Here is a 25,760-nt window from a genome sequence, read left to right on the forward strand (position 1 = left end):
GCTCGCACTGACACTGCCCCAGTGGTGCCAGAGGACCATGTCCTCTTGGCTTGAGGACAGCCGTGCCCCAGGGTGCAACCCGTGTTGTCACAGGCAGCGGGGAGAGTTAACCAAGGCGAGAGATTTCCTGAGCTGGGAGACGGGCAGCACTACAGGCAGATGAGGAGAAACACGGAGGTGAGCTGTGTGCCTGAAACCTCTCCCTGTGATCATCCCAGTTCGGAGGTTCAGTAACCAGCCATGCCCTGCTCACGCCAAGCAGGACGTGCCTGCGTTTTGCTCTGGAGTTGGCTGCACGTAGCTTTGTGTGAAGGAAAGCAGCGTCAGAGGGATCACTGCCCAGCAAGCAGCGTGCAGCCCGGCCTGGGTTCAGAGCCCTCTGATCTCCCTGCCTCAACCTAGGCAATGCAGGGAAAGCGCTCCAGCCTCTATGGCAGAAGACCCAGGCTGTGTTTGATTTTGCCAGTGCTGGAGGTGAAGGTACTGAAACAGCGAGCCCTTTTGTGTGCTGTATCTCAAAGCGCTGCTCGTTTTCATTAAAGGGGAGCAGGCCTGTGATCATCTCCCTCTTATCCCATGCGGGGAACCGAACTCAGCCTTTGTGCTGGCGGCAGGCAGCTTGCTTTCCAGCCTGAAGCTCAGGGCAGCCGCTCATTGCTTGTTCTAGCTGTTGGCACCGTTCTTTGAGCGCTTGTCGGGGAAAATCGATGGGAAAAATTCTCCGACTGCATCCCCGCTCTCATCTGGTGACCTGCAGCGAGGGGGGAGAGCCCATGAGGAGAAACGCAAATGCCAAAGCATAGTGCGGTGCTGCTCTTCCTCCCCTCGTGGGCCTGGGGGGTTTTATCCTCTCTTCTCACTGGGAGCTGGGAAGGATCTGGCCCAGCTGCCCTGTCAGGGTGGTGGGGTGCTGGGGCCTACTCTGCGCAGGCAGGGCCAACGTGGGCGAGCAGAGGGGAGGCCTCGACACCACGTCCCGCATCACCCGGCCTTCCCAGCCTCTTCCTCAGTACCCGTTTCCCAAACGGCTACTTGAGGCCTTTCAGAAATCACAGGAGTTGTCAGTTGTTATAGTAACGGACCCCCTGCTGCTGAATTGGCCCTGAGATGCCCATTTGGGCTTTTGAACAGACTAACTCATGCTCATTAGACAAAAAAGAGAGAGAGACAGATTTGCAGATGGAAAGTTGCTTTTTAAGCATGCTGGATGATCTGTTAAGAGCTAGATTGTGGAAGGGGGCATGTTATCTAATTATATGCCTGTTACTTTTACTCTTCTTTAATTAACACTAGTTTCACTTTTTCTTGCAAAGCAAAACACTGCAGGATTTTGGATTCCTCCCTGGTGAGGTCGGTAGCGAGCTGCTGCTTTGCAAACAAACAATTGTTGTCTTAAGAAAGGAGAAAGAAAAGAAGTCAGAGGGAAGTTAAAAGAAGTGAAATGCATGTCAGTGGTGATTTCTAGAACTGTAATGATATCTACAAAACTCAGAAAAGAGCGTTTCTAATCCTCATTGTACAACATAAGGAGCAACATCAAAAATTAATGAGCATATTTTGACCCAGGGATGTCCCATTTCGAGGAAACAGCACAGTCTAGATCTTGCTTCAGGTTTAAATCTGAATAGCACCACTGATATTAATAGAGTGACTCTGAATAACTGCTATCGGTTAAATCAGGCCTTGCCCTCATAAATTTGAGTCCACATAACTGTAGAACCTGCATCACCTTAAACGGGTTCTCAAGAGCACAAAAAGTGCAATAATGAGTTACTTCTTGCCAGGTGTCTGAAGCCAGCTTCTTCCTATGTCACGCATGGCCAGCCTTCATCTGAATTTCATGAAGCAGCGTTCTTCTCTCAGCTGCCTTGTAAATGAAAAGCAAACCAGATCTACAGCAGGCTGGTGTATCTCCACGTGTAAAGAGGACTGTGGCTGTGAGAGGTGAGGTATAACCCACAAGATTCATCTTTTACTTGAGGAAGCTGGTCAGACCATACGGGCAGGCAGGACTGTTAGCTGAGAGGGGATGCAAGTGTTCCTGTGTACATGAAAGGGATCTGCAAGGAATAAATGATCTTCTGCATCCATTGTGCTTAGGATGAGGAGTCTTAGGTTTAAATTGAAGCAAGGGAGGAATTTAGGTCTGACATTAGAAAAAGCTTTATGATGGGAAAGACAATAAAGCAGTGGACTCCAGAATTTCCATCATTTCTACGTTCCAAAAAAAGGTTAAGCAGCCATTTGTCAGGCGCAGCACAGGAGTCATCGATCCTGCATGGGAGCTCAGAGGCTCGTTCTCCACAGCGCTGCCGTGCAGGCTTTAAGGCACACATGCAAGTACAGAAGAAGAGGAGGAATGAAGTAGTGTGATAAACGTCCTGTGAATCACAGACCAGAAGGCTGAAAAAGTGTTTAGAAGACGCCGTTCAAATGCATCACGTTTAAAGTGAGTAATGTGAAGCCAGTAAAAAAAGCACATCTAAGCAGTGGGGTAAGGACAGAGGAAGAGACCGTAGCTTTGGGGAGGGAGAGGAAAATACAGACAGGCAGGAAAGAAATGGCACAGGCAGCTTGCAGAGGACAGCTGTGTCAGGAGACTGCAGGTTGGTGGAAAAAAATCTGTTTGGAGTTTGATTCCATCTGTTCTCCTGCAGCAGAGGGCCTAAAATTAGGGAAGAATTAAGAGTACAACAATGATAGGAAGATTGGAAAAAGAAGAGCAGGGGTGAGCCTAGCTGAGGTTTGTTACCCCCATTGGGTGTTATCCGAGGCATCCATCTGTATTGCACGTGTCAATACTGCCATTAGCAGCAGCGAGTGCCAGCATGAGGCCATCCCTCGTGTCAAGGGAAAGGACCCTGCGAGCAAGCACCTAGGGTGGCTGAATCAAGCCATCCACAGAGAGCTCGTTATGGGAAAGTATTTTCTTGCAGAGCAGACAGGGAACTGCGATGGCTTAAAGAGCTAAATTCTCAGAGCTATGAAGCCTCGCACAAATCACCCGTCCCAGCCCAGGCAGCCCTGGTGCCTGCTGGATTGTGGTTATTTTTAACAGTGCATTTAAATGAGAGCTCTTAGTTGAAACCATGCTTGTTCCACAGCTCCTGGGATGTTTGTACCATGCGGGTCAGTTGTGTGAATGTCTTTTCTGCAGGCACTTTTACAAACTCAGTGGGAGCCCCGATCTGCATCACCTCTTTTTTAAAAAGATAATGTCAAGCATGCAATCGTAAGTCAAATAACAGCAAAATATGTGCTTCGGTTGTGGAAGACTAGAATTCAAAATATCATGTTGGTGACCTTGAAAACAATGAAACAACAACAAAAAAGTTTTTATTTTAATCTTTAATTTGCTATGAAGCATGTCCCATAAGAGCTGAGACATTTAGGGTATGCTAATTTGCTAAAGAGGATAAGGTCTTGGCAGCAGGATGGAAAACTGCTATTGACACACTCCTCACTGCTTTGTGTAGATGTGTGGCAGCATTTCCCCAATATTTGCAGAAATACCTTCCTCTGGGGAGAGAGCAAAGGGGAGCAGGCAGGGACAGTTGAGGTCAGGCAATGAGGAATCTGTGGCGCAGCTGCAATTGATCTTTGTTTTGTTTCCGTGGAACTAATTAAATGGATTAATTCCAGACACTTTCTCTGGAAATGCCTTCCCCAGTGCTGCTGTAGTGATGAGGTCTTGAAAAAAAAGAGCAAGGTTTTATTTGTGCAGTAACTGGATTAAAGGCGGTATTTTTACAATGCGTAATTTTGAAGCAATATTTTTAAAATATTCAAATGTTGAAGTTAGGCTCCATTAAGAAGTGGTTTGTAATTGCTGAGAAATAGTACACCATGAGGAGTACAGGTTTTTGATAAGCACAGCAGCAGAAGATGTTACTGCTGCCTTCTCCTACTCAGCTTTAGTTCATTGTAAGCTATTTTATAAGAAACTTTAAAACTTTTGAACTCTGGATTTTAGAATTATGATCAGCTATTAAAAAAGAGAAACCAGTCTTAGCAATCATGCTTTGTGTGAAATTAACTTGGGGGAAAAAAAGTCAAAAATAGAAATACTTCTTAAGAGGCTGGGTGCGTTTTTTGTTCCCTTTCTTAGCTGCAAGAAACAATTTATTAACCCATCCTTGTTTGATTTGTTGCTAGTTTATGTTCCTTATTGATCTGTTGCTAATGCCTATGTTTTATATAATATTTTTAGTATGTATATGCTAAATCGTGTACGGTATCTCTAGTATTCTCACACAAATTGGTAGGCTGAGAGTTAGAGGAATGTCTCAGATGAACTGTGAATGAAATATCCTATAATACAAGTAGATGTACCCAGAGGGAACAGTATACCTCTGCTGTGAAACTGTGAATTAACCACAGCAACCAGATAAATTATATTTTTTCTCTCTCCTTGTAACCATAAAATACAGCTATTGAAGTGCCCTGTGCTGTCCTAAGTCCCAGAGCAGCATTTGGACTAACATTAGCACTAGCTATTTCACAGCGGGATGTGGTCTAAGTGTAAAATTATAGGGTAAGAATATTAAATCAGTTCAGCAATCTTAACTGGTTGGATAAATACCAGGATTCAGCAGCCTAGTAAAGCAATAACAAGCAGGGGTGGGTTTTTATTTTTACTTTCCTTAAAATGAAGTGCCAACCCATGCAACTTAGATAACAAATGCCTTGGGATGCTCGATGCGTATTGTGCTGCTATTACAAATGTTGCAGCTATGCAAATTCATTCAGGTTCTTGTAGAACACTGAGTCTGTTAAGAAGAAAACATTTCTTCTATCACCATGAATGGCATGTATTTCACTCTGCCACCTTACAAGTCAGAATCCATTTGAGCTCTAACATTTAAGCTGAAACGGGAGCAGGTTGCATGCCTGGTTGTCATTTTGTGGGTTGTTGCATGTGTTGGAATTCCCATTTTTTCCAAAACAGAACAAAAATATTTGAAGTGTCATACAAAGAGACATTTATAAAGCAATATATTAAAAAAATAATAATAATAATAAATAACAACACAGGTTGGTGTTGACTAAAATTTTTTCTCCGGTTTTGAATGTTGAAAACATTGTTAATGTAAGAACAGCAGTGATTACAGATGAGGATTGCAACAATTGCTGAGGGCAAGGAGGACTTCCAACCACATCATAACTCAAAATGATGATCATTTACTCTTCGGTCTTCTAAGTTTCCTGAATTCAGTGTTCATTGCTCATAGTGACTGGTATTGTAGACATGAGGTGAAAGCTTTGGAGGGGCAGTCCTCATCCCTGTCATTTTTTTGATTTGTTCATTTTGAATAAAAGCCTAGGATGTAAACCTACCAGAATGGTTAGTCTCTTCCCATTCATGCAGCTCCTTATTTTTGAAGCATTCAGGGTGCTCTTTCAATCAGAGAGTAAATGGGTTTGCTTTGCAGTTCACTTTCCACAGCCTGCAGATGTTGGTTTTGTGAGTTAATGCGGAATCCAGGCTTCTTCATCCATATAACCAACATTTATTCAACATACACAAAATAAGATTCCTGGCCATGATATTCTTACAGGCTTCGTGTTCATTTCAATGAACTGTTTTTGACCACTTTCCTCACTGCTAAAGGTACAAACAGGCCTTTTAACTTAAAAGGGCTTTTCCTACGATCTGTTTATTCTTCAGCAAGCTTTTCTGTGAGCTTTGGATGTCAGAAGTCATAGTCATGTTTTCTGCTTATGTTTAGTCTCCCTACAGCTACCCACTTGTCCTTGTACTGTCTAATTTGGGGGAGCAGAGAACGAAGGGAGAGAGAGATTAACAGCCCATCAAACACCAAGGGCATTTGGTTTATATCTGCCAGAGTTGTTCAGAACATACTTTGTGGTATTGAAGGGGAGAGTGTATACCTTATATTTATCGAGAGCAATTCCTTTTCCAGAAACCTCTGATAATAATTAAGTAATGCCATTTGCATGCACAAATCACCATAGTTTGACTTGGGTGACATTTAATATTGAATCTGTCTAGGCAAAGCAATTTTAGGAATTGTATTTCCTTGGAGATCACTCCTAAAGAATAAAAAAAAGTTGAAAAGATTTTTAAAATCATTTCAGCAAAGAAATTATTCCCTTTTTTTCCAGTGACTGTGAAAATAAAGTTTCTGCTTTCCAAAGGAAAATAAAGTAATTAGGAAATTTGCAAATGTAAATTGGCCTGTGTTGGTCTTCGTCTTTATTTATGTCATTAAATGGAGTATTTAATTAGCATATATATTATTCAAGTTTCAATATAATCTATTTTGTAAGTCCAAGTTCAAATATAAAAATCAAATTGGGCTTGATGCCTATTGTTCACATGCAAAGCAGCTAACATAGATGTGGAGATATGATGTGAATTGAAACATTCATATTTCACAAGGATGCAGTCTACATTTTCTGAAATTACGGGTTGGACTCTTATTTCTAACTTTTTCTAATTTGCATACATATTAGTCCCTGTTTAAATGATGTGTTAATTCTATTCATTAGACTTCAGTGAATGCTTCTAACTCTCCTGATAATCAAGCATAGGTCCCTGGAAAGCAAATTATGGACTTCCATGTTGCAAAACGCATCGTAAACGTGACATTTATCACTGCTAAGCCAACTTATGTGGAGCACTTGGCTACAGTCAGTAGGGCAGAACCCTTTTTCTTATGCTCGCAGTGATAATTGTCATCTCTGAATAAGGACCTGGCTCCAGGTCCCCAAAGTCTCTGCAGAGGTGGTTGGGCACTTCACAACCACTCTGCCCTCTTGAAGTTAAAAACGCCAGTTCAGCTCTTTGGGAGAGAAAGAGTAACTTGACTGAGATCCTCACGCAAACGGCTTCAAGAAAATGGATGAGTAAGTGTTTTCTGTTCCACATAATTTGATGGGGGAGATGAGAATTTGGGAGTCTTGAGGGGCTCTGCAGTCTCTTAAGAGTATTTGGTTGCTAGAGCAGGAGCCTGCAAGCTTTGTTTTGCTGCAGTTCAAGACAGGTTTGTGCTTCAAAATGTGCAAAACGGTAGCCCTGAAAGCAAAAGCATGAAGGTGGCAGAGTGCAACGGGAGTCCTTGCTTCCTTCTGAGCCGGATCCTGTAGTGAATTGCAGAAACAGTCCCTGGGAAGACAAGGGACAGCAGAATGGTATTGTAGTTCAGTGTCTGCTCTTGTGTTTTGATTTATAAATCTGTGACAATTCATCTTTTTAACTCTAGGTATAAAAGCATTGTTATCCCAGTGGTAAACCTGAGGTGATAATTTCCCAAGGTTTTATGTTGATGGGGTGAGCCCCAAGTGGTGCCACACGGGGAGTTGCCATGTGTGCTCTGATTAATAAAAAAATTGATGGGAAGAAGAAAGATTCTTATGCCATCATTGCAAGGAAATGCTTGACATCTTTAAAGGCCTATAAGTTTAGTTTCCATCTGTTTTTTGCAGTGTCTGGGCCTTTTCAAAAGCAGCACTGATGTGCTGCAGGGAATTAATTTAGCTCTTTGTGGTAGTGGAAGGTTAGAGTTCAACATCACTGTTTTTGTTATCCACAGAGCTACACTGAACAAGTTCCCTGTTGTATAGTTTAAAGGAATAGGTGGAGACTACTACAAAGAGACTTGTTGTCCCTGCAGCATAGTTTTATTCAAGATGCACAGAATAAGCGAGCAGAAGAGAAGAAATCACAGTATTTGATATACATTCACAGCAGCTGCTTCATCTCACCATGTCTGAATGTGTAATCTCACTCTCAGGAGCATTCTGCACGAGAAGCAGCTGGGCGCTTCTGAACACAGAAGAAATGCTCCCATTTCACCAGCATTTGCAATAATAGAAGCTGCACTTAGGCCTGTGGGGAAATGAAAAGTCCACGTTTTACTGGGAGTCTGAGATTTTGGTGGGTTTCGGTGCTGTCTGCAGGATCTGAACTTTCACTTGGATGTCCAGTCTGTCCCTGGCAATGCTTCTTAGCACTGAAAGAGCTTTATGCCAGCTTTTTTTGAGACATTTAAACCATCTGCAGCCCACTTCTCCTCCACTCCTTAGCTGAAAAGTGTGGGTCCCGTTGACTTCCAAAATAATCAAGCTGGAACAGCCTGTGTTGTAATTCCCTGTGTGTTGGGGACAGAAAAGGATGCTGAAGAAAAACAGCTTTAAACCATCTTTGTGGTCCCTGTATTCCCCTAGCCCAGAGTTTAAGGTTCACTGGGGTGGAGGACAGTGGGGGAACATTCCCCTTCCACACCTCCTTCCAGCATCTTTTTTCCTTGGTGCTTCAGACAGCAGCTCCCCACCCCAGGGAGATGTGCTCACACATGAAACCTCACATGTAATTTCTCTGGTGATGGGTTGAGCTTTCCCATTGTCGTTGCCCTCCACCAACCTCACTGTATTTACTAGGCTTTCTGTGCAGAAGGAGTTAAATCCATATGGGTTGGATGTTTGCTGCTACAGCTCATGTTCTGTTTTGACTTTTTTGGTTTCATGTATTTTCCTCTTTTAAAGTTACCAGTCGTATCTGAGACCTTAACATCAGTGGACCACTTTGTGAAAATAAATATTAATGGGATGGCTGCTGATAGCATCATATGGGTCGAAACAAATGCTTTTATAATAAATGGAATGGATTATTAATTGAGTGGTTTGGAGATAAAGCGGGATCTAAAGTGACAAGCTCATGGCACAGCAAACTGCCCTTTGCAGGAATCCAATTAGAAGTGTGAGCAGCAAATTGTAAGCAAACTTGCTATAATCATATGGGGGCAATACAAGAGTGGAGCATAATTTGGAGCCTGGGACCTGTCCCCTTGAACGTCTCCTAATTCCCTTGAATCAACATTTAGTTACTGTCATGCCAAGTTTGCTTTCTTCAGCTCTTTCTGGGAAATGCTGCATCCCGTTGGTCTAGTCCAACCGGAGGGAGACAGTGTGTTTTGAAATAAAAGGGCATATCAATTAAAGGCACTGGATTCTGCTGCATGTCTGTCTGAGAAAAGTGACTCATTTGTTAGCCTGCTGAAATTACTTTGCATTGAATAACTTGTGCTGATGTTACAGAGTTTTGCCTCATCACTTGAAGCTGTTACATTTGCCATTTCCTCAATGAGAATGTTCAGGAATTGTTTCCTCTCCAAATTGCAATGTTTGTTCATGACTTGGAAAAATAGATGGTTTGCTGCGATGTGTCATAGATAATGGTTAAATACTGCCTGCAGTAACCAAGCGCAATTGTCACAGATATATTTGAGCATCCGTGCCAGCAGATATGTCTGGTGTCCTAGCGAGTGATGTAAATCGTTCATTGGGTATGAATGGTTCAAAAAGAGTTTTTCTAAATATTATGTATCATTTTCGTCTGGCAGATGGAGTTGTGGAAGCTGCTATAGCGAGAGTTTGTGAAAATTCAGACATCCTGGGCATTGCGTGAAATAGGCTTAGCAAGCCTCAAAAATGAGGGTGCAGGATGAAAAATGAGGGTGCAGAAGTGATGAAGACCTAAGCACAGCATCTGGGAAGTTGGGGTGGTATTTTCAGGCTGGTGGAGAAGCATGTGAAAAAACAACACAGAGCAAATCAATTTGTCTGTTCTGTCAAAATGGCTATGATCAGCCAGGAGGCAAATGAATAAACGGATCAACAAGTATTTCACACTTGTGTGTTCTCGACAGGAAATCACAGATCTGAAACCAAATGTCTGGGACAAAACTACCAGAAATAGTGGCAAAATACTCTGCTGTTTAGTCTGCATTTTAAGCATTTTTAGCTCACAAAACTCCTTGAATTAAAATACAGCAATAAAATAGGAAGGCTTGTTACTACCATTCCCAATTACCAACATAAATGGAAATTGTTGGAGCGGGTCTAAAGGCAGGACCCCTGTCGGGGCTGGAAGCTCCCTTTGCCCATGTACCCGAATGCATGGTGCGGGCCATGGTGGGTACTGCTCAGTTTTCCCCTCCTGAGCTCCCTGTCTAATCGCTGCACTAATCACAGCAAAAGCAGCACCGCGGATCGCTTAAGACCATGGAAATGAAATGCATAAATACAGTAGGCGGAAAATGAATCTGAATTGTTGGAGGTGTCAGCACCGAACAATTCACCTAGGTGCAGACATCTCCTACGTTCCTCACAGATAGCATGCCTGCTTTTGCAGCTATGTCACTTCGTGTGCTGTGAAAGAAAAGAAAATACTGAGACAAGAGCTTGCCTTTAATTTACATGTCTCCTTCCAAACAAGTGCCTGACGTACCCAGACACATTTCTTCATACACTAAGGAGCATTCACGTGTTTTTCCTAGATGCAGACTCCCTTTCTTGTGTTATTTTTTCTCCTTTTCCTCAGTCCCACATTTGCCAATACTGAAAGGTTATGAGGAGCTTAATAAAAGGTAGATTAAAGTTTTGAAAATTATGCAAAAAAAGGAGAACAGTCTATAAATAGAAAATATATTAAACAGTATCTGGTGTTAAGGTATCTACTAATTAACATAGGTCGACTGAATTTCCTGTTTTTCTTATTTGCAATGAACTTTTATCTTGAATCAAGATGTTCTCCTCACTGTGATTAGTTTTGTTATTAGATGTTTCTACAGACTGATTAAGACAATGGGAAAGCAATATGTTATTTGCCCAAGTGTATTCTTACTGAGAAAGTTGGTCATGAGGATGAAAGCATTCTGAATTTTCAGAATAATTTGGAATGATTCCTTAAAGGCAAAGTCTCGTCTACATCTGTTGCTTTGTAATTTTTCAGTTCTTGACTCTTCTGTATAATTGGGGGCCTGTCAATATACTTCATGATGACTTTGCTGATATGCCTCGTGCTTTGAGTCCCCATGTGCTATAAAAGTGCATTTCCTTGACACTGAAATTCAAGGGGCTTTGAATGAGCCATAGGCTTGAAGCTTCAAAGATGTCCTTGTTCTTAATAGATACTTTGAAAGGGAAACTCTTTCTCACTTTATTTCAAGTTCTTTCAGGATGATCCTTGTAGTCCCCTCTGGCTCGTCTTATAGTGGATATAGTGGACTTCATTACTTGCTTATATTTTTAGATTTTTTTTTTATTATGGCTTTTTTGGTCTGTGGAGATGGTAATTTGAAATATGCATGGTTTTTACTTCATGTGCTCATTTATTGTGCCTAAGTATGCTTAATACTGCTTACCACTTTTTGGTATTAATCAGATTTTTCTTACAACATCAATTATCTTGGGATTTGTCTGATATTACTGCTGTTGCTGATAGTTTACTTTTTAGAAACATTCTCACAGAAAATACTGCAGTGTTTAATGTAAATACTACTGGACTGATCCTACTGATGGAGGGACATTTTATGCTTATCTATGAATTGATGTGGGTCTGTTGTCTTTAGCCAAGGGAGCCCAGGGGCTATGTTTACACCCCACTGATGGTCCTGTTTAACCTGAACTCCACTTCAGCTCATACAACTCGCATCTCTACAAGATAGCTCTATTAGGGCAGAGCCGTGCCCGAGGTATGTAGCCCAGCAGATAAGGAGTATTGGAGCAGGCAGAGCTCACACTAGCATGGCTACATCTCTCCTGGAATCCCAGATAGGTCACTGGGGTCTGACTCAAGTATTTTTACAGAGCTTGTTAGAGATGTGTTCAGCATACTAGAGCAGAATACACAGTGCAGCATTTCTCAGTGGTTTGGTTCAATGGACATCATCTTACTGTCTCTGATATTTGTGCTTCCTTGTCACATTTGTTAACCTGTGAATGCAAGAAACTCATTAAAGCAATGCTTCAGACATGCATACGCCAGGCTTCCACAGAGCTCTTGAGTCACTACCGCATTAGTACCAACAGCAGCAAGAAGCGAGTTGCCAAGTGGGTTGATTGATAGCAAGATTAATGATCCTCAAGACTTCTGTCCAGGTTTATTATTTGGCGGCTTACAAATCTTTGCTTTCAGGGAGATGGGTGGGGAAGGAGGACCAGCTGGCTGCCACCCGGTCTGTCTGTATTAGCGTGATGAGGTGACGTACGCAGCCCTGTCGGAGCGCTACCATTAAGCAGTGTATTCTCAGTGTTCTCATTATCTTCCAGGTACTAAATAATTTGCTTCTCTGCTCTTGGTGCCAGCTGCTCTTTTCTTTTCCTTTGTGCTATGCTTCTAAAGGTGTCGTTTTGTTCCATGACTAATTGTGTCCTAAACAGAGTTAAGAGGAAATAAAAAATAAAAAAATAAGTAGGAGTTTCTTTCTGAAATGGCCAGTGAAAAAGGCCCACCTTCTAAATACACAGTAAGGAAAAGAGGAAAGAAATAATTACATTTTTAATATTTTATCCTGGCCCCAATAGGATGAACATGAAATATGGCCAGTGGTGTTGGGAAATCTTCCTAGTTTTTCCCATACAGTTTTCATCCAGGTGCAAGTGGACATCTCTGACGAGAAAGAGTGCACTTCCCACCAAGTAGTTCGTTATATTTAATGAACTGTGGCATTTCGGCTTGAAGATGGTCATGGCCCTCAAAAGAGAAAAATTGTGCCTGATCTGTTAGCACATTCTTGTGTTATGTTTAGGTCCCTGTCTGTAGCTTGGGATACCTAAAATAATTGTCAGTTTAATGTCCTGATGTCTCATTCAGAGGAGGAAGGAGCATTTTAGCAACAAGAAGAGTAGAGCTCTTCCATTTTGAGAGCTGAGGTAAGATTAACTGGGGACATTTAGGTGAATGTTCCAAGCAGAAGCCAAATCTTTTCTGTCCTCTCTTAGCTGGGATCATTTCTGTATCGTTCTTCTTACAGCACAACTTTGATCCATGAATTACACTTTGCATTTAAAAATACCTGCATCTTAACTTCCTGGTGTGCCACCCTCGCTCTTTTTCTTCTTCTTACCTCTTCTGAGATTCATCCCAAAGGGAATTCATGTCCCGAAATGATAATATCAAGTATGCCCAATTTTGAGTTCTTGGAGGTGCTACTAAAAGCTCCTTTCTAGTAAGAGGCAATCTTCATTGATTGCTGCAGTTCTCGTGATTACAGAACAACTCTTCACTTGGCTACATTTAGCTTCCTTCTGTGAGAAAGTTTTCGCTTCCCTTTTAATATTATGTTACGTTTAGGGCATTGGAAGTACACGTTTTGCAGGAATTGCCTGAGGTATTATTTGATTGGAAAAGGCATGCGTTTGTTTTCCTCTGATTTTCTAGTCTTTGTGGTATGAATGTTGCATTAAATAAATAGTTGGCTCAGGGAAAGGAAAATGAATACATCAGGCTTCTCTTTGCTTTTAAAACTATGCCTAATTTTTAAACCATTTTAAGATACCACCTATAGCTTTCTCTACCCCATTTTTGCCCGAAGACATTAAAAATTTGAGCGGTAATGCATATGCTAAGAAGCTCATTCTCTTACAGCAGCAAATACTGATGAGTAAAGTAAACCCATTCAGTCATCTGTAAAATTGCTGAGTGTATCCAACACAGCTGTTGTGAGTATTGATTAAAGCAGGAGGGGAAGGCCTGATGCTGCTGGCCCTGTCAGAGGTCACCAGGAGAGTAATTAGCTACCAAGTGGTACAGGGCCAAGTGTCATCACAAATAAGGCTTCACGATCGTCTTTGCCATTCTCCAGGGACCACAGCAAGATGGGATAAGGAAGCGTGGAAAATGTTTGTGCTGAGTTAAACTACGATTTATCCACTTACAATTTGCAGTTAAAGAGCTTTCTAAGTGCATTTCTCCGTTGGCCACCTGGGCGCTTTCTGGTCACACAGCTGATGAAGGGGGGGATGACTTGAAAGCAGCTCCTCTTGGTGTGTGCTGTTAGCCATTTCAATACCCTTCTATAAATGAACATTTCTTGTCTAATGTCTGAGTTCAGTACCATACGTGATTTAAATGGGTGTGTCGTCTGGTGCAGGAAGATGCCGTCTAAATCCAGGATCTCAGAGGATAGGAAGAAGAGGATTTTTAATTTTGTGGAGAGCTGTGTAGTCAGCTGGCAAATTTAGGCCATCAATATTAAATTAGCTGTCTTTCTGTGTCAAAAATCCCTCGCCTTGTTTGCAGATTAGTTTTTCAGATGGAGAATTTTACTAGTGGTTTGTTGTTCATCACAAATACTGCCTCAGAGTTTTACACACTTTTTTTCTTTTTTTTTTTTTTTTTTGTCTGCCTTTTCCCAGCATTTTTCCTGTCTTTATTTCTCTGTGATTTAGTAATATGTGTAGTTTTAAGTAGGTGTGGTTGGACTGGTGATTAGCACTTGGATCCTTTTAGCTTCTATGGGACTGTGTTGGTGCACAACCGAGGAGTGTGGAAAAGCATCTCTCCTTGCCCAGAGGAAGTCCTCTGGAAGGGCCAGCCTTCTTTTCACCATTCGGCTTGCCAAACACTTGGCAGCTGTGAACCTCTGAAATCTATCCATGTACTGTCTAGACCTCTCCAGTTATCATATCTGTACGATGCTTAACACTGCTCAAGAAGATTACAGGCAGAAATTGCTTTGTGGGAAGAAGGTGAATCGTCTTCAGGAGGGATATGCAGGAGAATCAGCATTATCACAAGGAAATTTTCCTCCTTTTTCAGCTCTTCTTCACAGTCTTGGTTTTTGCTCATTCCTGCTTTGTGTATCCTCCCATAGCTCAACTTCGGTAAGCCTTCGCAGCGTCACTGTTCCGGCACAGCATAGGTTCTTTTGTAACTCAGCTTTTGGATTCTGGTCTTTAAGCATTAAGACCTGAGAAGGAAAATAATTGAAGAAAATTGGGGCAATACAAGCCATTTTATGGCTAAAAAAGAGAAAACGCAGATGCCCTTCTGATACAATGAATGGAATATCACTGCTCCATGCTGGTCACTTATTCATATTCATAAGATCAGCTTTTTCCGTGTGTTTTTTTCTTCTCTTTTTCTTCTTAACGCTTGAGTCAGTTTTATTGCTCATAAAAATCAGTGACTGATGACCCCAGCTAGAGCAGTGCAGACTGCAGACAGCTGTTGTCCAGGCTCCCATCCACTGCTCTGCTGGTGACATGGTCATGATTTGCAGCACTTCTGTTGTTCCGTAGTCTGTGGCTCTTTTCTGAGGAGTCATTGCCAATTCTGACAGTGACAAATGCTTGCCAAGGAATAGTGAAGCTAGTTTAAAGTGCAGAGCCATGTGTTACTAGTACACTTGACTGCATACATACCCTGGTTTTGGTGCCAGCAGAAACCAATCTTAATTGTGTCTCCTGGAAAACATGCAAAACAGTTTGGTGAGAATCTGAAGCATCTTTTCTTCTATTGAAAGCGAAAATGATTGTGCAGAGGTAGTGAAAGGGATAATTTCCTGTCTTTGTGGCCTTATTTGGTAGTTATGTGCAGACCTCCCCGTGATGGAGGAGCATGATGAATGAGCGCCTGTATCCAGGTTGCGTTCGATAAAGAATAAGCCATGTCCTGAGCAGCCTGCTATAAAGGTCTCTTACAGATCCTGGTTTGACTTCTGGTTGCTCTTGCCTGTGCTGCCTGCCAGCCAAGGACTACGTGTGAAAGTAGGGTGGCTGCAGCACCTCTTCATCAATAAACGTACGTTCTGCAGAGTTCCTGTCTGTGGGAGGCTGTTTCTGGAGGAAGGGTACCCAGAGGACAAGGTTTGCCCTGCACTGATGGTAGTGAATAGGCCTCCAGGACCCCTTCAAGCCATCTGCCCCGAATTGGTCATGCTTTAGGAGGTAATGACCCAAGGAGAGAGTAACTGCAAAGAAACCAAGAGTCTAGAGCTCCTCAGTGCTATTACAGAAATAAAGAATAAATCTGCCTAGCCTCGGAGAGGGAATACGTGCTGACTCCAGCCAACAGAGGCTGCTGTGGAAAGAAAGAGTAGATCCCTGATGAACAAGGGATCAGTGACCATGCCAGGCACTTCAGCGTGTAAGGCAGGACATGGCCCTTGGGTGTCCCCAGGAAGCGAAGCATTCCCCTTTGATATTTCCCATGTTCAGCCACTGTTCTGGCGGTGTCAGCCGGCCATTGCAGAGGCAGTCATTTGCCCTACCGCAGTAATCCCCTGTTCCTTTTCCTCCTGCCTCAGCTGCTCCTGAGCAGTGCAGATCCCTCGCCTGTCAGCGCAGATCAGGGGATGCTGCCCGTGCGAGACGGAGCACAAAGGAGTAAAGGCCAAGCGCTGCCCTCAGAGCTGGTCCCAGCACTGCCGTCGGCTGCAGCACACGCTGTGTGTTTGCATTGGCGGCAGAATTAACTAAACACTGAGGCATTATCTTCTATGCGAAAATAAAATGCATCCATGCTTCCAGGCCGTCGTGTGATCTGGCTTTTAGATGAGCATAAAGGAGAAGCTGCTTGAGGTTTATTAACTAATAACCAAGGAAACCTGTTTTGAGTGTCAAAATCTCATGAGGCATCTCTTCTTTTACAGCAGCTAATCTGGTGTTTTGCTCAGCAGAGATGGAACAAGCATTTAACCTAGCTAATCAGAAGCATCTCTTGGCATATTTTTTTTGCTTGCAGTGTGATAATGAGGTGCTGCTGCTCTGGACTTTGCATTCTGTTAGCTTCCTTTAATAAAGCGCTGTTGGTATCTCTGCAAAAAGATTCGGGGCAGGGGGATGCTCTCCCTAACGTCATCTTTGCATTCCAGACCCTGCCTCTGCTCCTTCTCTCGGGAGATGCTAATCTCGTAGTCTTTTACTTTCTGCATTTCGGTCCATATGTGACAATTGTGTATCTGATCACCACAATCTCGCACAGTTATTGTACCCCAGGGAAAGGGAGCCAAAAAACATATGGGGCTAGAGAAAATTGTGTGCTTCACTGCACACAAGCCTATTTCAGAGACAACAGACTCTGGTATACTGCAGAAAAGATGTGGGCTCTCTGAAATCTTTTGGAATTGAAATGAAGGCTGCGATTTGCTTTTGCACAGCCTCTGCTGAATACAAGAATTACTCTAAAATTAGTGTTTCAGTTGCTAAAATTTTAATAATCATTTATGCCATTGACAAATTCAGATTGCTCATTCACTAAGGACTGCTTCTGACAGAAGAAAAAGCTCATATTTTTTTTCTGCTGACCATGTCGGTTTTCTGAGCAAATGGGCAGATGGGTGCAAATACCTGAACGTGTATACACCCTGGGGTCAAAAGTTACAGGCTGAAGTGCTCATCCTGAAAACTGTTGTAGATTTGCACCTTGTCAAGCCCTGCATCCATTCCCACTTCTCTTCATGGCTGTTTGTCCAATGACTTGAAACAAGCAATTTTCTGCTCTCACCCCTTCCCTTTATCCAGCCCTCCCGATATACACAGATTCACTGCAGCCTTTTGTAGCCTTAGCAACTGCTGCCACTTAAGGTTTGTATACCGACGGGAAGGTAATGGGCAGAAGAACGTGCCAGGGAAGAGATAGGAGCACCCTAAAGCAGGGAAGAAGACACTTACTGAAATGGCTTCCCATAGCTTCAATTCCAACTATCAGTATGTATTACTACAAGCTAGGTGAGTTTGCAGAAGGCTCTTCTTGGGTCCAGGCAGCTCCTTAACTGGTCAGTTCCCAGGCTAAAAAAAATGGCCATTATCCAAACTGGGTGGTTTGTGGGCATCTGTGCGGTGCCCCGAGGTTTATGCTCCCTCCTGGAGCTGCACAGAGGAGACGTACGAGAGTAAACAGAGGCCCAGTAAGCAGAATTTGCTGGAAAATTCATGGAGTGAGTTTGTGAAACCCATTGTAAAAGGCCTTTTGAAGATCAGTCTGCTTTATCCTGCTCTTGAGTTTGAGCCTGCGTATTCCCATTGGTGCTGCCTTACCCCATCACCAGGAGCCCCTGGGAAATGGGAGAGTCACCAGGATGTGGGTGCCAGGAGCTCAGATGTAGAGGATAAACTTGAATAACTTGGAAAACAGCAATTGTGAGCAGGTTAAAAAATGTTTGAGGGGTATGTCTTCGTGTAACGTGCCGGTATCTAGCATTGTGAAGTGATGAGCATGCTGTGTTATGTACGGGTGTACATAAGATAAGGGTGCATTTTATGTGATGTTTGTAACCGAGAAAACCTTTATTCAAATCATGCGGTTGCCTTTTCAAAAACAGCTGCAGAAAGTCTACCAGGAGTAAAATACAGAATTGTTAATGACATTAAAGATTGCAGCGAACTTTGCTGTGTGAAATATTCATTTAGTACGTTGTTATTCCACCGTTGTGCTCAGCAGAGATACGCTGTGCTGGGTGTTCGGCTATCGCCATCGCGGGCCGTACAGTATCACACAGCGTGATTATGCAATACAATTACATGTTGTGAGGCTATTAAGGAGAAGCTATCTTACGGCTGCACTGAAAAAAAGCATAATGCCAGCCTAACAGAGTCTCTCGGAGTCTAAAATAACAAATTACAAAAAATAATTGCTTTTCTTAAGTATCGTCAGCTTAAAAAAATCCTGTAAATCCCTATGTAAAGGTCTGTCCTTTTATCAAACACCTTCTTAAGGCCTTCATTACGAGGAGAAGCAGTTCAAGGATTTCTGTAGTATTGACTCAAGGGAAAGAGCCCCAAATATATCAAAATCAGGAACATTTTGCCTGTTTCATATTCATAGTTTCTTCTTTATGTGTGACTGATTTATTCTGCTCTGTGCCCCCAGGGTGTGCATTGTCCAAAATAAAGGCTGCCAAAAAAAAATGAGACCGGGGAGAGAGTGGGGGGGGGGGGTTTAGCTGATGGTTTTAAATGCTGAGGCTATTGCACATCTTGCATCCTCATGTGTGAACTCACCTTATGGTGTTTCTTAACAAAAGCATGCCGACTAAATAAATAACTCCAGCACAATGCAAGACATGGTGTCTGAAAATAGAAAGCTGCTATGAGACAGTTGCTCCGTGCTGTGCAATATGCCCTTTCCTGCTTCTGTATTGTCTTAAGTTGTACTTGTGCTGCTACAGCATGTGCTTGCATTATAAAGCGCTCTGATTGTGGGCTAGAAAGTACAAATGCATAGAAAGCAAGTGCCTGGGATTATTTTTGGTTCTGGTTTTGCCTAGGAGAGTGGTTTGCTTTTCAGCGACTTTTTTGCTCTCTGGCACATATGGATGTTGAAAACAAAGCGAGCACAAATTACTTTGACCGTGTCAGCAAAGCCGGCTCAGCAGAGTGGGCTCTCTATGCAGAGCACAATGCCCAAATTACAGAGGAGCAGGCTGCAAGGCAGAAACTTAGAAGCCACTCCATGCAAATATGTTTCAGCAAGGAAAACAGCAACTTGACAAAAGGCGCAGCTCGGAAGGCCGCCTGCAAACTTTGCCCAGGTGTTGAGCAGTTCATTAAGGGCTGCAGCGAAGGGCATCTTTCTGCAATGGGAAGCTATTGTTAAGTGCCCCTGACAGATGAGAGCAGACCCTTCTCGTGTCACAATAGCTGCTCAGACCAAGCAAGACTCATTAAATATTCAGTTCCAGCCTCAAGCAGCTCATTAAGTCAGCAATGAGCAGTGACGCTGGTGTTGGAAAACCCTGCCTCAGTTAACATCACCATGCAGAGTCTCCTCGGATCTCTTCATGTTGTTCTGCTCAGTACCTTTTCTGTGATGACCAGCTTGTGCTCTCTGCTTTGCCTTAAATACAGGTAATAAATAAATAAATAAATAAATAAATAAAGTCAGGTGGATTTAAGTTCTATTCTTTATAGGCCTTTTCAGAGCTGAGTCCTGGGGCCCAAGCTAAGTGTCTTGCATTTTTCTGTAGCAGCATATGTAATACAAGTTTGCAGGAGGAGGATGGGATGAGTGTTATATGGCTCTAGTGTTTAAAAAAAAAAAAAGAAATGTTTGAAAGATAACTTCTGTAGCAGAACATCGTGACACGCAGCAGTTACAGATGCTGTATGACTGTCCGTCCGCTGATACATAGCATAAACCTTTATAGTAAGTGTGTGTTCCCTGGAAATGTTAGTGTCTTGGGTGGATTTGGCTTGAAGTGTATGCTGAATATGTTTCTTGTGTGCAGTTTCTTTCTGGATGATGTATTTGAAACCTGTTTTGCAACTGCTGACTTTTGTGAGTATAATTCCATATTCAATGGTACTTTGGAATAATGTACAGAGGCATTTATGATGGCTGGATGTCAGATGTCAGTGAATTAGAGCACACCAGAATCTGGAATTAGGATTGAAATTGTTGAAAACTCAAGTATGTTTTCACTTACTGACTTTTTTTTTTTTTAAATTATAATATCTGAAAATGTGGAGTAGAAATGGAGAAGCCAAAGATGTGCAGAACTTTTGGGCTTTTTCACACCCTGAACCTTTTTTTTTTATTTATTTCCCCTTTAACAGAAAGTGTTTTCAGACTGCCCATTTCTATGTGGAGGACAGCAGCTCACCCCGTGTGGTCCCCAATGAAAGTATTCCCATTATACCTATTCCAGGTAAGACGGGCTTAATCTCTTGTGTTTGTGCTATTTGGAGTCTGGTTTAATTACATAAAGAGAACGTTGTATTAAATCACAGGTGTTTTTATAGAAATTTGTGGTATTGATGCTGCTTCATTTAATTTAAGATTCCTTGCAGTGGGTCTCTGAGTACCGATGCTGTACTTTTCCAGAGGCATCTCTCCCACGTTATTTTAATGGGAATTTCAGAGTAACCTTTGTCAAATGTCAAGACCACAAGCAACACTTCTTAAAAACACTAACGCGTTGCATCCAAGGTGAAACAAACTGCTCTGTCAGGGTGGGTTGTGGACAAGGGACACCCAGCTCCACTTCTCTCTCGAGACCAGGGGTTTGTCACCGCTCTCAGCATGTGCAGAGGGTGGTGTTTGCTGGGTCTCAGGGAGGAAAGCATGACAGAAAGGATAAGCAAACAATCTTGTAAAGTCCAAAGCCGTCTGTTAATTTGGTATTAATCAAGTTACCAAAGGTCAAATTCTCCTCTCGGCTATGTTGAGAGTAAAGCTGGAAGCAGGGCTTAGCACTAGTCTCTTCATGAGGCATTTCCCCTAGGAAATATCAAGTGCAGGATCCAGATCCCTTTAAGTAGTAATGGCAGAGAACAGCTTGGTGTTACAGTGGCCTTTGCAGCCTCTGACTTCTTTGATGTTGCTCGGTTTCTCAAGCAGAACCAAGATACCCAAAATGCTGTACTGACCTCAGCCTGTCAAATGCTTGTACTTATCACTTCAAAGTTTCCTTGTCATATTCTGTAATTTGTATTGTTGGTATGGGATTCAATTTGCAGCTATTAGGTTCATTTAAAAAAAAAAAAAATCAAAGCCATTTCTGAGACATTGAAAAAAACATCCATCCTCGAAAAGTGAGAAAGTCCATTTACATTTCCGTTGATTTTATTCAGCAGACATGTGTGACTGTTCTTTCTAGGAAGACTTTCTAAAAATCCCCATGGGAACTAATATGAAAGGTTAGATATTATACTCCTGTAGAAAATGATAGGCATTTTGCCTTGCAGCCTGATTCTGTGCAACCAAAGAGGAAAGAAAACATACTATCATCCTGTCTCCATTCTGTGGCAGACTGAGATGACTGAGATACGTGTCTTGGCCACCTCACTTCCTTAGCAAGGTGCCACCTTTCCTCTCATTCTCTTTCAGAGTAACAGGAGGCAGGAAACCAGTCTTAGACCACCTGTGATGATCTTTCACAGAAGAGCCTGAATAGGTGGAGAACTCAATTTTTATGACTCTAAAACCAGGTGGAGCACTTTGCTGATGGGGCTGCCTTTGACAGTGAGTGGAATGGTTCCACGTTGTCTGCTGCCATGTGATGCCTCCTTAGAGCTTGTGAGGAAGGGCAGGGTGGGCTAGCCTTGACAGAGCAATGTCAAAACCTGGGGGATTCTGAGCACAAGGTAGTGAGAAGAGAGAAATTCTCCCCTCAAAGAGCATTCTCTTTGGTCAATTGTATTTTTATTTTTTATAATTGAGGCAAACTTTTCTTAGATAAAGAAACCAGCAGAAAGCTCCATCTTTTCATGCTCTGCTATCTGTTGAGTTGAGACAATGGTTCTTCCCCGTTTCATAGGGATGTTTGATGGACAGTCCATTAAAGACTGGAATGCACTCGTATAAATTGTAATACAGACTGAAGCAGTTCCATTAAAGCAATGCAGGTGGCAGGTATCATAAGGCCAGCACGTACACTAGTGCTTCTCAGCAGTCATTCTTGCATGTAAACACCAAGTTTCTGAGAAATGAAGAAAATGAGACTTTGGGTACATCTACCCATGACTATAGCAAGCCAAGTTGATGGACCATGGCACCTTAAGGACTGATGCGATGCTGCTGTCACAGCAGTGCACACCGTGGTCTATTCAGACTCAGTACTGCTAAGAAATTGCTTCTCTCATCTGATAACGGGCACTGAAGATTAAAACACCTGCTGATCAAGTGCTGTAGGACACCTCGAGAAGCTTTGTAGTAAAAAAAATCTGCAAGGACTGCTGATCAGCTCTAGGGCACTTGGAGAGCTGGGCCTCAGGCAGAGGTTTAGTCTAGTTGGATGTGAAGATGAATCTAACCCTCAAATTTCCATTCTAATATGATTGTTGTGGATATGATAGATATTGAGACATCTGCATATAGACAACTGAATGGAGGTGCCTTAATCTGAAGCTGAATCATACCCAGAAGGTCTTAACAGAGAATGCATGGATGAACTTGAAGATCTTGGCACTGACAGTAAAGCTGTTCAGGCCATCAAAAATCAAATCACTCTCTGGAAGTGCCTCGCTCTGTGCATGTTAACTATTACCTGAACAGGGAGTCAGTAATCAGGCTCTAAATTAGTAGAGAGAAATTCCAGCTATGTTGCCTTTTTCCAAAGATGGAAGATACCGCTTGAAAAGATCGTGAAGCTCTCCTAAACATTTTCCTTGTTTAGAAATACAGAAAAGGCCTTTTTCCCCCTGTAGACCTGCTCCTAAATGATGATCTTCTCTGACATCAGCTGCTGGTCCCACATAGGCAGCCCACTGAAGTTCCTTCAAGACATTAAAATGACAAAATTCTCCTTTGAACTAACAGCAACTGGTGAAGTGATAAACCCCTGAACTTCTCCAGTGGAAGCTGTCAGAGTGTCTGAGAAAGTCTTATTTTGGTATGTTGATCACAGAATTAAAATATAAGCAGCATTTTTGCAAAAGCAAGTTTTTTTGAATTTATCTTGTTAGCTCGTGAAACCCTAGACGGTACATCCTCAAAAAATATATTTGGATAGATCCCCGTGGAACCGTGCATCTACCTCCTGCAGTTTAGTGGACCAACTTCTACTCTCAATTGTACGCAAGCAGCCACACTGGCGGCAATTCAGAGCAGTGCATTTGAAAGATACTTAACAGACTGGCCAGGGCCCATCTACAGCGTGCAGAAAGCTGCTGCTAGGAGAAGGCTGAGCGAGTTTGGGCTGGCTGGTCCTGGCCCAGGTGCAGAGTGGCTGTGCCAGGTGCCTGGGAGCCTGGCGCAGCGATGGCCTGACGCAGCTCGAGAGCTCTCACGGCGCTGGTGTCTCTGCATGCCACTGCTCTGGATGTTGTTGGCATGCTCAGAGGTAGCTTTCATATTTATTTCTCTGCTACACGCTGCTCTTGGTTACACACACCGTGTGTTTCCTCGGTTCTGTGAACTCTAAAGTCAGTCTCCCAGATACCTCCAGTTGGTACGCGGTACAGCTTTTTGGGGCCAAAAATCTGAAAAATCTTTTTCTAAAGGAATGATTTTACCCATTTTCTACTTCGCTTCCCGTAGCATACATGCTTAATTATTGTGCGTGAAGCCATATCACCCATAGGCATGTGGTTATCTGTGCAAATTTGCTCTGAGACCCAAATCATTATCATTATTCATAATTATCTGCACTGCTTGATCTAGAGAAACACAGGACAAAGGAGATATTAACTGAGTCAGCCACTGGATATTACAACCGAGGTATAAATCTAAACTCACAGTCTTGTGCCTGACTGACACATCTGTTATCAGTGGCAGAACTCTGAAACCACCTCCATTCAGCCAAACAAAATTATTTCTCCATATCCTTTCTCTTTGCTGCTGTACACAGTTAATTTTGGCCATGCCTACATCATCTTTGCATGAATATCTTCACTATAATGGCAACATCTCTCCCAGCAAACCAGCTCCTGTACTCGCTTGTTTGTCTTTTTGCATTTCTGCAAAGCTGTATATTTTGCACACCACAAAACAAAAGGCATCTCCATCAGTCTTCCTTTGTTCTGGTTGCAAGACCCGCTCCATGAAAGCAGAGCAGAAGTGTCCGTCTGTGTAACCTAGATGGTATCAAACAGTGGAATTAGCACAAATTTCACTCCTTCCATCTTCCTACCATCATTTGTTTCAGAGTTTTCCTGCTTTTGGTTGGTGCATTGTTCAGGAGCTTCCTGTGGTTTTCCTGGTTCCTTGCCCAGCCCAAGGGCACAACAGGCATTGTGGCACTGATGCCAGCAGGACTTGTGAGATCAGTACAGAGATAGCCAAGGCTTGACCCTATGGCAAAACTCAAAATTCTGCATAGTCTTGACCACAGTCCAGAGAAACACAGCTCATAAAGAACAGAACAGCTGGCCAACGCAGCTGGTTCATTTAGCATATTATTCCAGCTGTCTTTCACCATTTTCAGTAGAAGTAAAATGCATCAGATGTGATGCCAGTCCTTTCGGCTGTGTCTAGACTGCAAGGCTCAGGAGCACTTCCTAGTGCACCTAGGTCATGGTGCATGCATTTTTAGGTTTAAATGGCAGTAAATTATTACTTTTTAACTATCGCTGGAGTTTCTGAATAGTGTATTTAAAGTAAACAGTGGTAGAATCTGGGAGAAACACTGCCATACTTCTTCAAGAATGATGCAGGATGGTTGCATGAGCCCAGGAAATTGTGGAGTAGCCAAGTGCACTGCAGTGAAAAGGTGTCTTGGCCACCTCATGCTATCATACAAGGTTGTGAAGGCCAGTGCAGCCATCAACCTCTGTCATATCCCTCTGTCATCTCATGGTTACAAGAAGTCATCCTATCAAGAGTCCATCTTCTTAACTCATAGCTTCCGTTGGCTCTTCTGCAGACTTTCAAAAGCTTATTTTTTCAATAACCATAATTCCCTTCAACCTTTCCTGACAAATGTATCAGACTAGGTGTGTTTTCTACAAGCCTACCTCTTGAATTTCTGTTATTTTGTGGCGGCAACCACCCTATGATGAACTGTTTCTATTAAAAGACCGTAGCGAGGTACCTCACTTGACAAGGAAGTTGCAGGTTCCCAACTGAGGTTGGTTCCTTACTGTTTTCTGCTGAGATGCAGCTGTCCCCAGTTGCATCCCAGGCCAGAAGAGTGGAGCACCAAGACGTGTCAGTGGCAAGGTGAATGGCCACTGCAGTGACACAGTGATCTTCTGTGCTAGGGACTGGTGAGGAACAGGGAGAAGTGCTAACTGCAGCTGAGGACTTATTTCTCAAGGGCATGGAGTTTTTCACTGAGCACTGAAGTAGTGCTCTTCAGCTGTTTAAGACTTCATGTCTGCTTTCTGCTCCCCACAGATTTATGTTCCAGCACCATATTGTGAATCGTACCTATCTTCAGCTTCAATTAAATTCACGAACGCAATATTGCAAACACAGCCATCCTCTGAAGCCAAGAAAATATCAAAGTATTTTAGGGAACATCCACCTTCCTTTTTCTCTTTGACCATCCCTGTTCCTGCAGCACACCAAAGAATTTAGGGTTGGTATCTAATTATGATATTGTAATGGAGGCTTCAGGAGTGGACTCGGT

At 42.8% G+C, this 25,760-nt stretch overlaps 1 protein-coding gene across 1 annotated transcript in view; it reads left to right on the forward strand.

Annotated features, from left to right (window-relative positions):
• Positions 1 to 25,760, forward strand: part of PTPRG (protein tyrosine phosphatase receptor type G) — a gene marked incomplete at its 5' end in the record, with an annotated part of 400,948 nt that overhangs the window by 337,368 nt on the left and 37,820 nt on the right. Inside the window, one exon of the mRNA XM_084292446.1 lies at positions 20,305 to 20,396. Coding sequence (XP_084148572.1) covers positions 20,305 to 20,396 — 92 coding nt within the window. The remainder of the gene's footprint in view (positions 1 to 20,304; positions 20,397 to 25,760) is intronic.

This window comes from Netta rufina (genome assembly GCF_964035555.1).
Source record: "Netta rufina genome assembly, chromosome: 10".
Classification (NCBI taxonomy): Eukaryota; Metazoa; Chordata; class Aves; order Anseriformes; family Anatidae; genus Netta; species Netta rufina.